This window comes from Mesoplodon bidens (genome assembly GCF_964165515.1).
Source record: "Mesoplodon bidens genome assembly, chromosome: 5".
Classification (NCBI taxonomy): Eukaryota; Metazoa; Chordata; class Mammalia; order Artiodactyla; family Ziphiidae; genus Mesoplodon; species Mesoplodon bidens.
The window spans coordinates 3,385,517-3,399,415 of NC_138161.1; the positions used below are offsets into that span (position 1 = coordinate 3,385,517).

Genomic DNA, 13,899 nt, shown 5'->3' on the forward strand with positions numbered 1-13,899 from the left:
CCCCAACTGCAGGGCTGCCTCTGCTGTCCTCCAGGACCTCCCTAGTCACGGCCCGGCCAACACACCATAGGGTCCCCGTGGCCGTCAGGCAGGGTGCGGGCTCCTGGGACTGGCTGATGTGGCCCAGGCCAAAGGCCCGGACGGCGCTTCCCCACCTGCGTGAGGCGCGCTATGGAATGTTCTCTGCCACCCTGCAGCAGGTCTCGGCCCGTTTCCGGAGACCCACATTCCCCCCGCCAGGCACATCCAGCCCTGAAACACCCAAGTCCTCAGGACACTGGAGGAAGCGGTGTCTGAGGGGCACTGAGTTTATCACGTGGGCCCTTCCCCATCTCCCCTTGACGTCAGGCCCCATATACGCACACAGACACACACAGAAGCCACACGCCACTGCCTCTCCTCCGTTCTCACCAGAAGTGGGGGGCAGGGCTCGAGCCCCCATCACCCAAGGCCTGGTTCTCCTCTCTGGGCAGACAGGCCGAGGGTGGAGGTGCGTCAGGAAGCCCCCTGGGAGTGCCCGCCCCAGGGTTAGTGGCGACCCGGAGTCCCCTGGGCCTATCCCGGCCACCTGGGCCCCAGGCCTTCCCTCACCCTGCCCCCTCCCCGGTGCCCAGGGCCCAGCCAGGCCTCCTTTGCACTTGGCCTTGGGGGCAACATCCCTGGGCAAGGTTCCAGACCAGGTCCAGGACCGTCTTGCTGGCAGGACGGGGATGTTCCCTGAGTGGCGCCCGCCGGTCACCTGGTTCCGGGCAGGAATGTTTGGGGCCCCGTGGGCGGCTGCCCCACAGGTCTGTTAATAGGTGAATCATTGACAGACACAGGACATTGGGTCATCCATGGCTGGGCAACAGAGGGTTGCCATAGCAATGCCTAAAACAGAACCCCAGGCCGCTGAGTGTTAGGATGCAGGCTGGGCTCTGGGGTAGCCAGGGTGGGGGGCACCTCAGACGTACGCATCCAAACCCAGCTCTTAAAGCAGAGGCGCGGCTGCTGAGATAGAGGCCACGGGGCAGCCTGGCCTGCAGGGGGCTGGGGAGGGGTCACCAAGTGCATCGCAGACCCCTCACTTTCCTTTATTAAGAAATCAAGGCATCACAGCATTTCCTCACAAAGGGACCTCAGGAGACTGCTCTTCACTTCACAGCTACATCAACTGAGGTTAACCGGGCCAGTGGCCACGCCGGGGCTCCCCCGACCCCCAGGCCTCCTGCTCCCTGGCTCTACGTTTCTGAGCCTCAGTCTCTTCTTCTTTAAAATGGGCTGGTGTCAGTCCTGCCAACCTCAGAGACTCCCTTCCTGGACCAAGAGGAATGGTGCACCTGAAGAGTCCCAGCAGGTGAGGGCTGTGTGACTTGGGGCGGGGGGGGGGGTCAGTCCTGGCCGTGGGCAGAACAGTGACCCCTAAAGAGCTGTCTCAGTTCTAAACCCCAGAACCCGCAAACGCAGCCTTATTTGGAAAAAGAGTCTTTACAGATGTAATTAAGGTAAAGATCGAGATGAGATCATTCTGCATTACCCGAGTAGACCTTACACTCAATGACTGGTGTCCTTAAAAGGAGAACAGAGACACAGACGCAGGAAGAAGGCCACATGACCTTGAAGGAGACAGAGACGGGAGGGATGAGGCCACAAGCCGAGGATGCTGGCAGCACCGGGAGCTGGAGGAGGCCCAAGGACCCCGCCCGCGAGCCCCCTGCGGCAGCCATGACCTGCCCACACCTCGATTTCACACTCTGGCCTCCAAATAAATTTCTGTAGCTTGAAGCCGCCCAGTCTGTGGTGATCTGTTACGGCAGCCCCAGGAAACCAGCACAGCCCTGCGGCACGTGAGCTGCCCACCAGGGGAAGCAAGCTCTACACTGGCTGCAAGACAGGCAGTGGAGAGAGTCAGGACCGGGCTCAGGAAGAGACAGCTGGGGTTCACCTCCCTGCACCCCCTCGGAGGCCAGGTGTCCTCAGACCCTTCCTTTAACTCGGTTTTTCACAGGAAACCAGAAGCAGCAGCAACAGCCCCTGGTAAGTCCCCACAAGTGACCCAGGGGTGAGCTCTCAGCACAGACCAGCACAAGAAAACCCCAAACAGTGCTGTTAGCAGCCGTCGGGAGGAAATTGGCCCCCAGCCCCGCCAGGAACCGTTCCCTTCCGTCATCAGCCAAACGCTACCAGGCCAGCATGGGGCCTCCCAGCTCCCACCTCCCACCTCGGTCCCCCAGGTCTGATCAGTGTCCTTGGCCGGTGCCCAGTGTCCCACCCCCCAACTTAGCAAAACTCTGCAAACCCACCCTTGCGTGCAGTGAGGCTCCGTCTGAAAAGTCTTCGGAAAGCTGCGTCTTGGAGCCAGATCTTTTTGTTTTCATTTTGTTTTCATTCCGGCTCCCGGCAGGTGGGGTGGGAGTGGGAGTGGGGGGAGTGCAGGAACGTGCTCACGGGGCCCCGAGTAACTGATGGCTCCAGGGAAGGAGCAGCCGCCCCACCCTTCACGCAGCTTCCCTGTGACCTTGGGGTGTCCTTGAGCACACCACCCCACCTTCTCTCTTGCTAACCTCTAGCAGCAGAAGGTCATCAGGTATCTCAAGCCACACAAAGAATGTCGGCTCTCCCTAAAAGCACCTGGATGTGAATGATCTGCTGACCAGAGCACACAGGAGGTTTCTCCTCGAGGTGGAAAAACAAGCAGGAAATGTCTTTGTGTGATTGTGTCTTCAAGTACAAATCAGACACAGAGGGAAGCCAGTGAGATGTAGGAAGTAGAGCCTAGAGCCTGCTCGTGTCTGTTGCAGGCACGTGGGGGTGGGGGTGGGTGTCCTCTGTGTGCACATGTGTGTACATGTATGTGCAGGTGTTGTGCGTGTGTGTGTGCGTGCCTGTGTGTGCATGTGCATGTGACTTGCTGTGTGTATTTGTGTGTGTGTACGTGTGACTTGCTCTGTATGTATTTGTGTGTGTGTGCAGGTGCGTGTGCGTGTGACTTGCTCTGTGTGTATTTGTGTGTGTGTGTGCATGTGCGTGTGACTTGCCCTGTGTGTATTTGTGTGTGTGTGCGCATGTGCGTGTGACTTGCTCTGTGTATATTTGTGTGTGTGTGTGCACGTGACTTGCCCTGTGTGTATTTGTGTGTGTGCGCGTGTGCATGTGACTTGCTCTGTGTGTGTGTGTGCACGCGTGTGTGTGTCCTCTATTCGGGTCTGTCTTCCTGACAGCAGCCTCTGCACACACAGGGGTAGGGCCGGCTCCCCTCCCCTGACCCTGCAAACTCAACCCTCCACCCGGGATCGTGGGGTAACCCCGCAGCCTGGCAAGCCCAGCATCAGAGAGCTGACCCCGATGTGGGCCACGTAGGGATTGCAGCCTTCTCCAGGCCACCCTCATCTGGCCCTGGCCTGAGTGGGAATCCACTTCCCGCACCTCCACTCCCGTCCTGAAGGCCGAGGCAGGTACTGGAAGCAGCCACCGGCCCCTGAAAACAGGTGCAGGCCTCCTCCTTCAGGTCCCATCCTTCGGGCCCCCTTTCAAACTGAGGTCTGACACGTATGCACAAGCCTCTGGGTCTCAGCCTGCCTCCAGGCAGCCACATGCAGAATCTGGCTAGCAGGACCTCTGACCCCATGATCTGGCCGCCTGTGTCAGGCTCTGGGGCTGCCTGCCAAGCCAAGTCCCTTCCTGGGACGTGGCAGGACCAAGGCTGCTCTGAGAGTCTTCCCAGCAGAGGCCGCGGGGGCCCGGGAGGCCAGTGGCCTGGGAGGGCTGACATACCATGTCATTCTGTGTGGGAAGAGATCCCGCCAGAGCCGCAGGGACCCCCCAGCACAGTGCTGGCCTGCCAGGCAGAGATTGCCTCTTTTTCAGATGATTTTGCAAACGAGAAAATGAAACCAAAACTGCTTATTATAAAGAAATACCACGGGCTCCCTTCGGGGTTTTTTGTGTCTGTTTCAGTGTCCTCTGCTGGACACTGGCTTCCTGGGTCACGATGGGGTCTCCCAGAGCTCTGCGTGGCCAGCCCAGCCCACTCGAGCGAGGCCCTCTGCGGATGTGTGCTGCGGCTGCTTCCCGAAGGCTGGACCCTTGAAGGTGACCTTTGAGACTAGATCCGCGCCTCCTTCCGGCGAGGTCTTGGCGGCCAAGGCAAAGCCTCTGCTGCCATCTGGTGGTGAGTTTTGGAATCACAGGTGGTCATCTGGGAACTGGACACCCCTGGGAGACTCTGTTTCACCGCCCTCGCGAACCGGTAAGGACAGGAATCTGATACTCAGAAGGCTTGATAAATCTGCCTGTGTTCACGCAGCGAGTCGCCTGCAGAACAACCAGCCTGGCTTCCTCAGTGCCTCCTGACTTACTGGTTAGGGGTGAGGCTGTATAATACCCATCAGGTAGGGGTTCCGAGTCCCGCCCTTGAGGTCAGACAAAGGCGTGGGTCCTGGCCAGGCCCTCACCGATGGGGAACGCCCAGTAAGGGACTCAACCTCCAAGCCTGGGTTTCCTCCCTAACAGTGGAGCCTGTTACAGGCGGCTGGGCTGCTTGAGGGCTGCCAGCTGCCAGGGCGGTTGGCACAGTGCCTGGCACACAGTAGGTGCTCAGTAAATGCTCTTGCTGCTGATGATGAGGAGGAGGAGGAGGACATTATGACGATGGTGCCGATCTTGCTGCTCAGGATGAAAATGAGGCCCCAGGAGGGGACAAGGATCGTTCCGGCTCCAGAAGCACGTAGCCACATCCAAGCATCCTGTTGGCTGGGATGAGCAGCTGCCCCCTCCCCCTCCCAGAGATCTGCAATGCGACCTGAGCCCTGGGATGGGGGAGGCGACCTCCAGCGAGACTGCTCTGCCCGCACTCGCCCCACCCACGGAGGCAACCGCTCTGGCATGTCCCGGATTAGCCTGGTCATAGGTGTCTCTTGGAGAATTATGGGACACACAGACTCCTGGACTCCAGCCCCGCACGGTCCGATTTGCTGGGTCTGGGACAGGGGCAGGAGTCTGTATTTGTGCAGCACTCTGGGTGGGTCCCAAAGGCCGACAGGTTTGGGGGATGCTGACCCATCCCGCCTTCATGGTTCTGGTAGAGGGGACAGACACGTGTCCTAGAGCGGGCAGGGCCAGGCTCTGGTGGCCCAGGACTGTCTGGGCAGTGCCCCCCGCCCCGAGGAGAGATGTGACCAGAGGTAGACCCTTGCCACCTAACCTGGGTGAGGAAGGGCCGGCAGGCAGAGGCACAGCAGCAGGCGGTGGGGGCCTGGCACCTGCACAGGTGATGAGCTCCAGGCCCTGCATCAGTAGCCGGACACGAGCTTGGGAGGAGCTTGAAGGGAGGGGGAGCAGACGGTCCTCTGGGTTCAGAAGTTTCTCCTGCAACAGCCTGAGGGACTGATACCAGTGGGAGCACCACAGTCAGGGATCTGGTGGCCGTCAGATCCCAGAGCGCGGCCGGGCAGCCACAGCCCAAGCTGTGCTCCCTGCTTGCATCAGGGAGGCCTCCGGTCCGGCAAGCGTCAGGCAGACTCGCCCTCAGCTCTGCAGAAGACGGTGGTCAGCTGAGTGCCTGCGCAGAGTCCATGTAACTTAGCTGACAGCAACCATGGTGGGTGGGCCGTGCGGAGAGACTGTTCCAGAACAGACCCTAAGACAAGGAAGCTCAGACGCCAGCTGACATGGCAGCACCAGACGGGCGAAGGCCACCGGGATGCAGGCTGGGCCTCCTGGGCCCAGGAGGGGCCGACCCTGGCCCTCTGTCAGTGGCCTCAGGAGCTGGTCGTGCCCCAGAGTCCCGGGCATCTCCGAACGTGCAGAGCAGCTGTGGGCCAGCCCTTGGGCCCCTTCGCTTGAGAAACACCCAGGCAGGGAGGAGAGCAGAGAAGGGGCGTGTACCGCCCGGGGGCCCTGGCAGGACAGCGGGCGAGGCTTTGCCTCAGGAGTCCAGGCAAGGTGGGGTCTCCCAGCGTGCTGCCATCAGGGGAAGTCCTCTCAGCTCCCTGCCTGGGCTGGCCCCAGTGCTCCCTGCAAATCCCCAAGGAGCTCCATCCCGGATTCCCTGAGCCTGCTGCGTGACCTCACACCCCTCCCCAGAGGGCCAAAGTCTGCATACTCAGGCCTGTATTAGTCAGCTTGAGCTGCCATGAGGAATGCCATAGACAGGGAGGCTTAAACGACAGAAGTTCATTTTCTCACGGTCCTGGAGGCTGGAAATCTGAGATCAAGGTGTCACAGGCGTGTTTCCTCTGGGCTGTCCCCTCCCTGTGTCCCGGCATGGTCATCCCTCCGTGTGTGTCTGGGTCCTAACCTCCTCTCCTTGTAAGGACACCAGCCCTATGGGATTAGGAGCCACCCTCATGACCTCATTTTAACGTATTCACCCCTTTAGAGACCTTCATCTTCAAAATAGTCACATTCTGAAATGCTGGGGGTGAGGACTTACATATGGATTTGGGGATCACAGCTCAGGCTGTTACCAGGCCTGGGCGAGAGCCACAGTGAACTCAAGACCGGTGGCATCTAATGACAGCTCAGTTCTGGCTGCGGCCAGACCGACAGGACCCCTCAGGCCCCCAGACCCGGTGCAGTGATAGGCCAGGCTGTACAAAATGGAATGTGCCCTCTGGGGGGACCCGGGAGGAACAGGAGCCTCAGAGACTCTGAGTTTCCAAACTACCTGCCCAGCCCCCAAGTGCAGTGGCCATTTATGCCGCCCGCCCAGGGTATGCCCTTCTCCACGGGTGTGGATGAAAAGGCAGGGCGGCGGCAGGGGGGCTTCCAGTCGGAAGGAGCCTCGGGGGGCGGGTGGAAAGGAGTCTGGAGAAGCTCCCACGGGGTGAGGACCCTTCCCTAGATGGGGCCAAACCCAGAGTGACCCCAAGCTACAAGGGCGCAAGTGTGTATGTGTGTGTGTGTGTGTGTGTGTGTGTGTGTGTTCTCACGAATGTCCTGCTTTCCACTTAACTCCACGTGACAGCAACGGTTTCCCTGTGTGTTAAGCAGGGCTCACTTTTGGAAATTCTCCCATGCGCCCTCCCCGCTTGCTGTCCAGTTTCTCCCAGGAGGAGAAGCCTGAGCACCAGCACAAGGAACATCCCGCTGGGCCCCATCAGGGCGCCCAGGGCCCCTGGGCTCCGCTCCCCGGGAGAGGGCCCTCCACATGGCCTGGCAACACCAGCAGTGCCCAGCACTTGCTTCCCACTCCCGGAAGCCACATCCGGCTGCCCACTGCCCTCTGCGTGGTCACCGTGCAGCTGGCAGCCCCTGGCTGATCCGCCCACCCCCTGCCGGCTCCCCCAGGAGGCTGCTATAGCCTCCTTGTCTCCTCCCGTAGCCGGGGAGTCTGGGCAGACAGCATGAAGGCCGCCCCTCTGGGTGGGGGACACTCAGACCTGGTCGCCAGAAACCCCCGAGGACCCCGTGCCTGTCCCAGGAAGGGGGAGCCAGAGTGAGGGGGGCCCCCAGGGCGAGGTACCTAACAGGGACGGACACTTCTGACTTCCAGGGAGCAAAACCCCAAGGGAGCTGGGACAGAAGTCCCCAGGGGGAGGCCAGCGGTCAGGAAATCCCCACCTGGCTCCCCAGTTCCCACACAGGGTTACAGAAGGGAGCCCAGATCCTCTCCCTCCCAAGTCCCCCGCGCCCTCCCCTCCTCCCTCCATCCCTCAGGGCTCTTGGAGGAACCCCCTCCTTCCTGCACAGCTGCCCTCGAGGAAGCACCGGGTCTGGGATCCAGGAGGCGACCCGGTCACTTAGAGGCAGCCAGGGCTGAACAGGGACAGGCGGACCAGGCTCCCCCGCCCCTCCGTCCCTCGCATCCCCACTACGGGTCCCCTCGCGCCTTCTCCATTGCTCTCCAAGCCCTGCCCCCCGAAAACAGCACGGCCAGCACACGGCAAGTTGCTTGTGTCACCTGCTCTTTATTCACTGCCACGGGCTGCCTTCTCATGGGTGACCAGATGCCCCAAGAGCGCCATTACATACAGGAGGGTTGGAGGGGAGGGGGTGTGAGAAGGGCAGCCTGCAGAGAGCCCAGGCGCACGGGAGCCCTGCCAGATGGACCTCACGGCACCCGGCTCAGCCCCGGTGCTGGCGCCTGCCACCGAGGGCTGAGACGCACCTGGCTGGCCCTGGAGACCAGAGGCCACCCAGAGATTGCTCAGCGAGGGGTGTTCTCTGACCTCCTGGCCAGCCTGGACGGCCCGCAAGCCCGGGAGGACGCGGGTGCCGTCTGAGAAGCTGGGATGGCGGTCACTTCCGCCAACTGGCTGGTGTTGGAATCCGGGTCACTCTGAGGTCTCAGCACCTCAGGCCAAGACCCCGAGCTCTGCAGGCTACTCTCTCAAACCCTCATGCCCTCGGAGAAGAGGAAAAGGAAACGGAAAAGGGGGAGGCGGGGGAGACAGACGCCCCACTTTCTAGGGCTCCCCCGGAGGGATGGGGGCGGGGGCCGCAGCGGGTGGCAGCCAAGGCCGAGGCCGAGCTTAGGAGGAGGGGGCGGAGCTGGGCTTCTCCTCCCGCGACACGGGGATGGCCCGCTCGCTGTGGCCGGCATCCATGCCAGATGGGACCTTGGGGCCAGAGAAGGTCAGCATGCCATCCGCGGACAGCGAGCAGGAGAGTGCCGACTGGTCCACGTTGGAAGGCAGGCGGTAGCGGCGGTGGAACTCGCGGGAGATGTAGCCGTGGTCATCCTGGGGGGCCGGGGGAGGGCACGGTCAGAGACGCCACCGCGGCGGGTGGCGGCTGCCCCGCACAGAGGAGGCCCTCTTGGACCGCATGAGGGTCAAACCCACGATACCCTCACAGGGCGGGGGCTGGACCGTGTCCAGGGCCCTAGGACCGCCCTGCATCCCTGCATACGGTCTGGGCCTGCCTGGGGCCCCTGGCTCTTCACAATAATGTCACCCCAACGTCGTGTGAGTGGTCCTGCCCCTGGCCCTGCCCTTGGGTTCAGCTATCCCTGCACCTCTGGCCTCACAGACCGCTTGGGCTCAGGTCCCTGCCATCCAGCTAGCTGGGTCAGAAAGCCACGCCTCGATGTTCCCTTCCCCTGACGCCCTGGACCCAGCTTAGCCCCTGGCCCGACTCCTTCCCCTCCAGGTGGAAAGACCCAGAGCCTCAGCGTAGTGTCCGGGCATCTCCAGGGGCCCAGGAGTGCAGAGCAGCAGATGCAGTGGGGTCTCTCCCCCGCCTCCAGCTTCCCCACTACTGGACAAAGCCCTGATCTCCGAGCTGTCCTGGCTGGGCCCCTGCCCCCTCGAGATGACGGGCTCCGGGCACTCGGGCTCTGACACGAGTCAGCTGTGCCGTCCTCCCGAGAGAAGCTGGTGTGAAAACCTACGTGGCTTGGAGCTCGCTCCCTTGGCGCTGGTGTCTCCTGGGGTCTTTCCTAATCCCACCCCATCACCCAGGGGATTTGGACAGAGCCCGGGATGCCGAGTAGCTCCTGAGTGGGGTTCCCCACAGGCCCCCGCTGGCCATTCACCCGCCGCCCAGGCCTGCTGCGGGCCCGGGGCGGCCTCCTGTCACCAAGACGGGGCCTTGCTCGGGGGTGCAGCCCCTCCCTGCGGGCCCGGGCTCACCTGCCGCTCGTTGTGCTTCCCGTGGATTTCCACGAAGTCCTCCTGCACCTTCACCGTCAGGTCCTCGGGAGAGAAGTGCTTCACATCCAGGAAGATGACAAACTTGTCCCGGTCGGATCGGACCTGAAACGAAGTGTCCGTGTGGGTCTCCACAGGGCTGCGGCTCAGGGAGGGGGCTGGCCGGAGCAGCTGGGGTGGGGTGGCCGGGGCTCAGTCCCCAGTTATCAGAACAGAACCTGCGGTCAAGACTCTAAGCTCTCCCTCCACGTGTCCGGGGCACAGAGGGACCTGGGACTCAGGACACTGTGGCCGCTCGGCTGGCAGCCAGAGCCCCGGGGCTCTGTGGCCGCCTGGCGGGTGAGGGGCTGCCTGGCTGAGTGGTGTGGGCTGCGGGGCCGTTACAGACTGGTCGGCTGGCTGCTTATGCGTTGTTTGGCTGGTCGGTGGGACTGAGCACTTGGAACGAGGTCGCCGCCCTGGGCCTCCGCCCGCCTCTCCGTGAACCGCCTGGGGCCTCGTCTCTGCACACGGACGTGCATGTGACGTGCCGGCAGAGCCTACGCAGGCTGCCCAGCTACTCGCACAGAAACTGCTTTCAGCCGCCTCCCCTCCCTCTCCCCTCGCTGGGGACGCTCCTTTGGGCTCTGTCGGCCCCGGAATGGTCGGCGTTTCACCAGCCCCGAGCAGGCCTCTGTGTTTTAGGCAGTGGTGACCCCTGGCACCCCCAGAACACTGGACCCTGGGAGGGAAGGCCGGTGGGCCGCCTTGCCTGCCCTCGGGGCCTGGCCTTGGACGCCCGGGCAAACTCGGGAAGAGCCCACACACTGCAGCTCCGTGGCCGCAGAGGGCTTCAGACAGCAGGCCTCCTGCCAGACCTCGCTGCTGGAGGGAAAGTGCAGCCCCAGGCTGCACAGAGCTCCGTCCACCAGCGCCCGTGCCCTGGGCTGTTCTGGGGGCTCCCAGCACATGGAGGAACAGCACCAACCACATACGGGCCATGAGCTGATGACAGGAGGAACAGGCAGCAGGCGGGCTCTTCCTCCCGGCACCCCGGAGGCACGGGAGGCTCTGCTGCGGGGTGGTGTGCCTGGCCTCTGTGCGTCCAGGACGGACGAGGTGGGCTGAGGCGGGAAAGCGGCCCTGCGGCGGTCACCAGCCGCTCCACGAAGCGGGGCGGGAGCACGCAGCGCAGGGGTGCCGCGTGTGCCCCAGGGCCGGCCTCACCAAGCCCCGCTTCTCGCCCGGCCACAGCCCGGCCCCCTTGCCGCCGCAGGAGGAAGCAGCGCGCAGCGGGTCTTACCTCGGAGATGCCGGAGTCCAGCACGCTGCGGAAGAGGGACTGGCGGTAGTAGGGGCTGATGGTGGAGGACAGGAAAGGCAGCAAGTCGTACTCGAAGAGCCCCTCGCCGAAGAACTGGTCGAACAGCCGGCTGGGGTAGAAGGGGCCCAGGGCACGTTTGAACCAGGGGTGCTGGATGGCGATGTCCATGGTGGGCGCTGACTCTGCAGGGACCGGGGCTGGCGGGGAGTCAGGGCAGGGGCCTCTGGGCAGCGCACTGAGGACCCGGGGCGCACGCCCTCCCTATATACGGCCAGACAGAATGGAGGCATCAGGGGGATTTGTCTGGAAGGCGTGAGCTCAGGAGGGAGGCCGCCCAGTCAGCAGAAACGTGGGCTGGGCTGAGCGCGCACCTCTCCCAGCCCCGGGCTGCAGCGCTGACCAGCCCAGAGCTCTGGGCGCCAGGGGAACGGCGTCCCCAGGGAGCTTCTCTGTACGTGGCTCTGTGCCCCCCACACTCAGCCGGTGCTGCAGCGAAGGCTCGCGTCTCCCCTTTCCTGGGTGGGGGTGCTGTGTGCCAGGTAGCATGCCCGTGTCTGTGTATGTGGTCCCCTGTGACCTCACGGCCACCTTACAAGAGGGAGCTCGTACCCCTGGTTCACAGAGGAAGAGAGTGAGGCCCAGAGGCTAGACAGGGGGTCCCCGAGTCCCAGCGCTACGAGGCAAGGCTGCATTGTGTTTTACAACAGAATGACCTGTATTACTTCTTCCTGATTACAAACATCATACATACTTGTAAAACATCTCAACAAAGACAGAAAATGCAGAGAAGAAACTAAAAAGCGCCCATAATTCCAGCACCGGGGAGCCCTGCTGTGGGGTCTGTGTGCATCCAGAGGGGAGGCAGGTTTGGTTTTACAAACATGGAAACCCTGCATCCTGGGGTCTCCTCTGGACACCATCCCTGAGAACCTCGAGGCCTGGGAACAGACAGAGCCAGTGTCCTTAGAGCAGGTGCCCTGTCCCCGTTACTGGCCTGGTGACTGGTTTGCTCCTGTCTCTGTGGCCCACCCAGCTATGGCCCAGGATGCGTTCCGGGGGGACCTGCCACAGTTGGGGCACTCCTGGCTTTAAGGCTTTCATACTTTTCAGTAGCTTGGCCTCTGGGAGCCTTATACTAACTCACCACCCGCTCCACACCCACAGCACAGGAGCGTGCCGGACCCACGCCCTACCCGAGCCAGCTTTTTCATGCACAGTCCAGACGGTGAGACGCTTCTAATTCACCCTGCACCTCCCCAGGTCCTCGTGCAGCTTCTGACCAGCGTCCACCTCCTGTTTGTGGGGTCAGTGCATCTTCAAAGCACTCAGGATCTTTGCAAATTTACCTCCAAGCCCTGGGCTTACTGGGTCAGGAAAGAGCACTCCCCCTGTACCTAAGTAGGATGTTGTCTCACACACCTAAGAAGCAACTGGTGTCAAAAGTGGGAATTTCGGCGCCTCCCTAACTAGCGGTGCACTGTATCAAAGCCCACCTCCCTGCCTTTCTGAGCGCCTGTGATGTGCATCCAGCCAGTGGTAAAGGGCCCAGAAAAAACTGGAAATGCCAACCTTTGCCCTGCAAGTCTACAATTTCGTCAGGTAATTCCCTTAGGGTGTCAGACAACAAGGGCCAAATTAGGGGCCAGATAATCAATACTCTGAGGGGTGGAGGGCACTCTCCCTGCCCCAGGCCTGCCTGAGCCCACACTGATGGTGACCCCATGGTTCCTTGCAGCCACCCTAAATGGCATGTAGGTCCCAAATCTCCCCACTTCATAGACAGGGACAGTGTCTATGAAGTGTTTAACCTTGCAGCCACAAGGTCAAAACAAAAGAAAGGTTAAACAGGTCACTTAGCATGGAGGAAGGGGAGGGGGCTTTGGTGCAGGCTGCCCACCCAGGCTGGGAGTCACCGGGGAATGGGCAGGGCTGTGGGCGACCCCACACAGCATGGACTGCCTCCCCCTGGGCATGGGACAGGGGGAGGAAGGGGCACAGGCATCCAGCTGGCTGCTGAGGGGAGGGTCCAGCTGGGCCAGGCACATGGTCAGTGCGGGCCAGAGCCACACTGAAGCTGAAGACAGAAAGCAAAGTCAGCAGTAAGGATCCTGTCTTTATGTACAATTTGATATTTTGTTCATCATGGATTTTTTGCACCCATTTTTATTTGTTTAAACATCACATTAAGATGTGATATATCCTGATGACTGCGTTTGGTCCCCCTGACTCTTGGTACGTTCTCACCCTGTACCTGGCTGTCCATGTGGTCCTTCAGACAGGCTGGGTCTGCAGGCAGGGACGGGGTGCAAGCTCGGCCCATGGGATGCACAGCCCAGTGTAGCTGAGGGTCCTCCAAGGTCCTTCAGACACATAGGGATGCCCAGGCACTCACCCATGCCCCTGACCCATGGGCTGCAGCCAGCGGGAGCCCAGAGCTGGCCTTCAGAGTAAGCCAGCACCAAGGTGGCAAACCCAACCATGCAGGCCCCAGACAGGGGGCCCAGGATGGCCGCAGAGTCCTTGGGGACCTTTCCAACCCAAGATGACGGTGCTGTATCAGTTTCCTGCAGCTGCTGTAACAAAAGACCACAAACTTGGTGGCTGAAAACAGCACAAATGTATTATCTTGTAGTTTGGAAGTCAGAAGTCCCAATGGGTCTCACTGGGCTCAAATCAAGGTGTCGGCAGGGCTGGTCCCTCCCGCAGGCTCCAGGGGAGACTCCATTTCTTGCCTTTTCCAGCTTCCAGCGGCTGCCCATCCCTTGACCCACATTCCTTTCCTCTGTCTTCCAAGGCAGCCGGCACATCACATCCCTCTGGCTGTCCCCCTCTGCCTCCCTCTAGTAAGGACCCTGTGATTATGGAGCCCACCCGGGGAATCCAGGGTCACCCCCCAGTCCTACAGTCTGCTCTTTAAAGAACCTTATTCCCCACCCCCTTGCCATGTAAGGTGACACCTTCACTGGTTCTGGAATCAGGGTGGGGAGGCCATTAACCACCTGCTGCAGGGAGGGAAGCTCTGTG

At 61.6% G+C, this 13,899-nt stretch overlaps 1 protein-coding gene across 2 annotated transcripts; it reads right to left on the bottom strand.

Moving 5' to 3' along the window:
- Window positions 1-8,453: 8,453 nt before the first annotated feature.
- Window positions 8,454-11,058, bottom strand: CRYAA (crystallin alpha A; the record flags this gene model as incomplete). 2 transcript variants are annotated; one of them, XM_081235155.1, is made up of 3 exons in its annotated part: window positions 8,454-8,663; window positions 9,555-9,677; window positions 10,855-11,058. In XM_081235155.1, 3 exons carry the CDS (start codon window positions 11,041-11,043, stop codon window positions 8,454-8,456), a joined length of 522 nt encoding a protein of 173 aa, XP_081091281.1. The 2 variants fall into 2 exon arrangements, with proteins under 2 accessions (XP_081091281.1, XP_081091282.1); XM_081235156.1 differs by having other exon boundaries at window positions 9,555-9,743; window positions 10,855-11,043.
- Window positions 11,059-13,899: the final 2,841 nt, after the last annotated feature.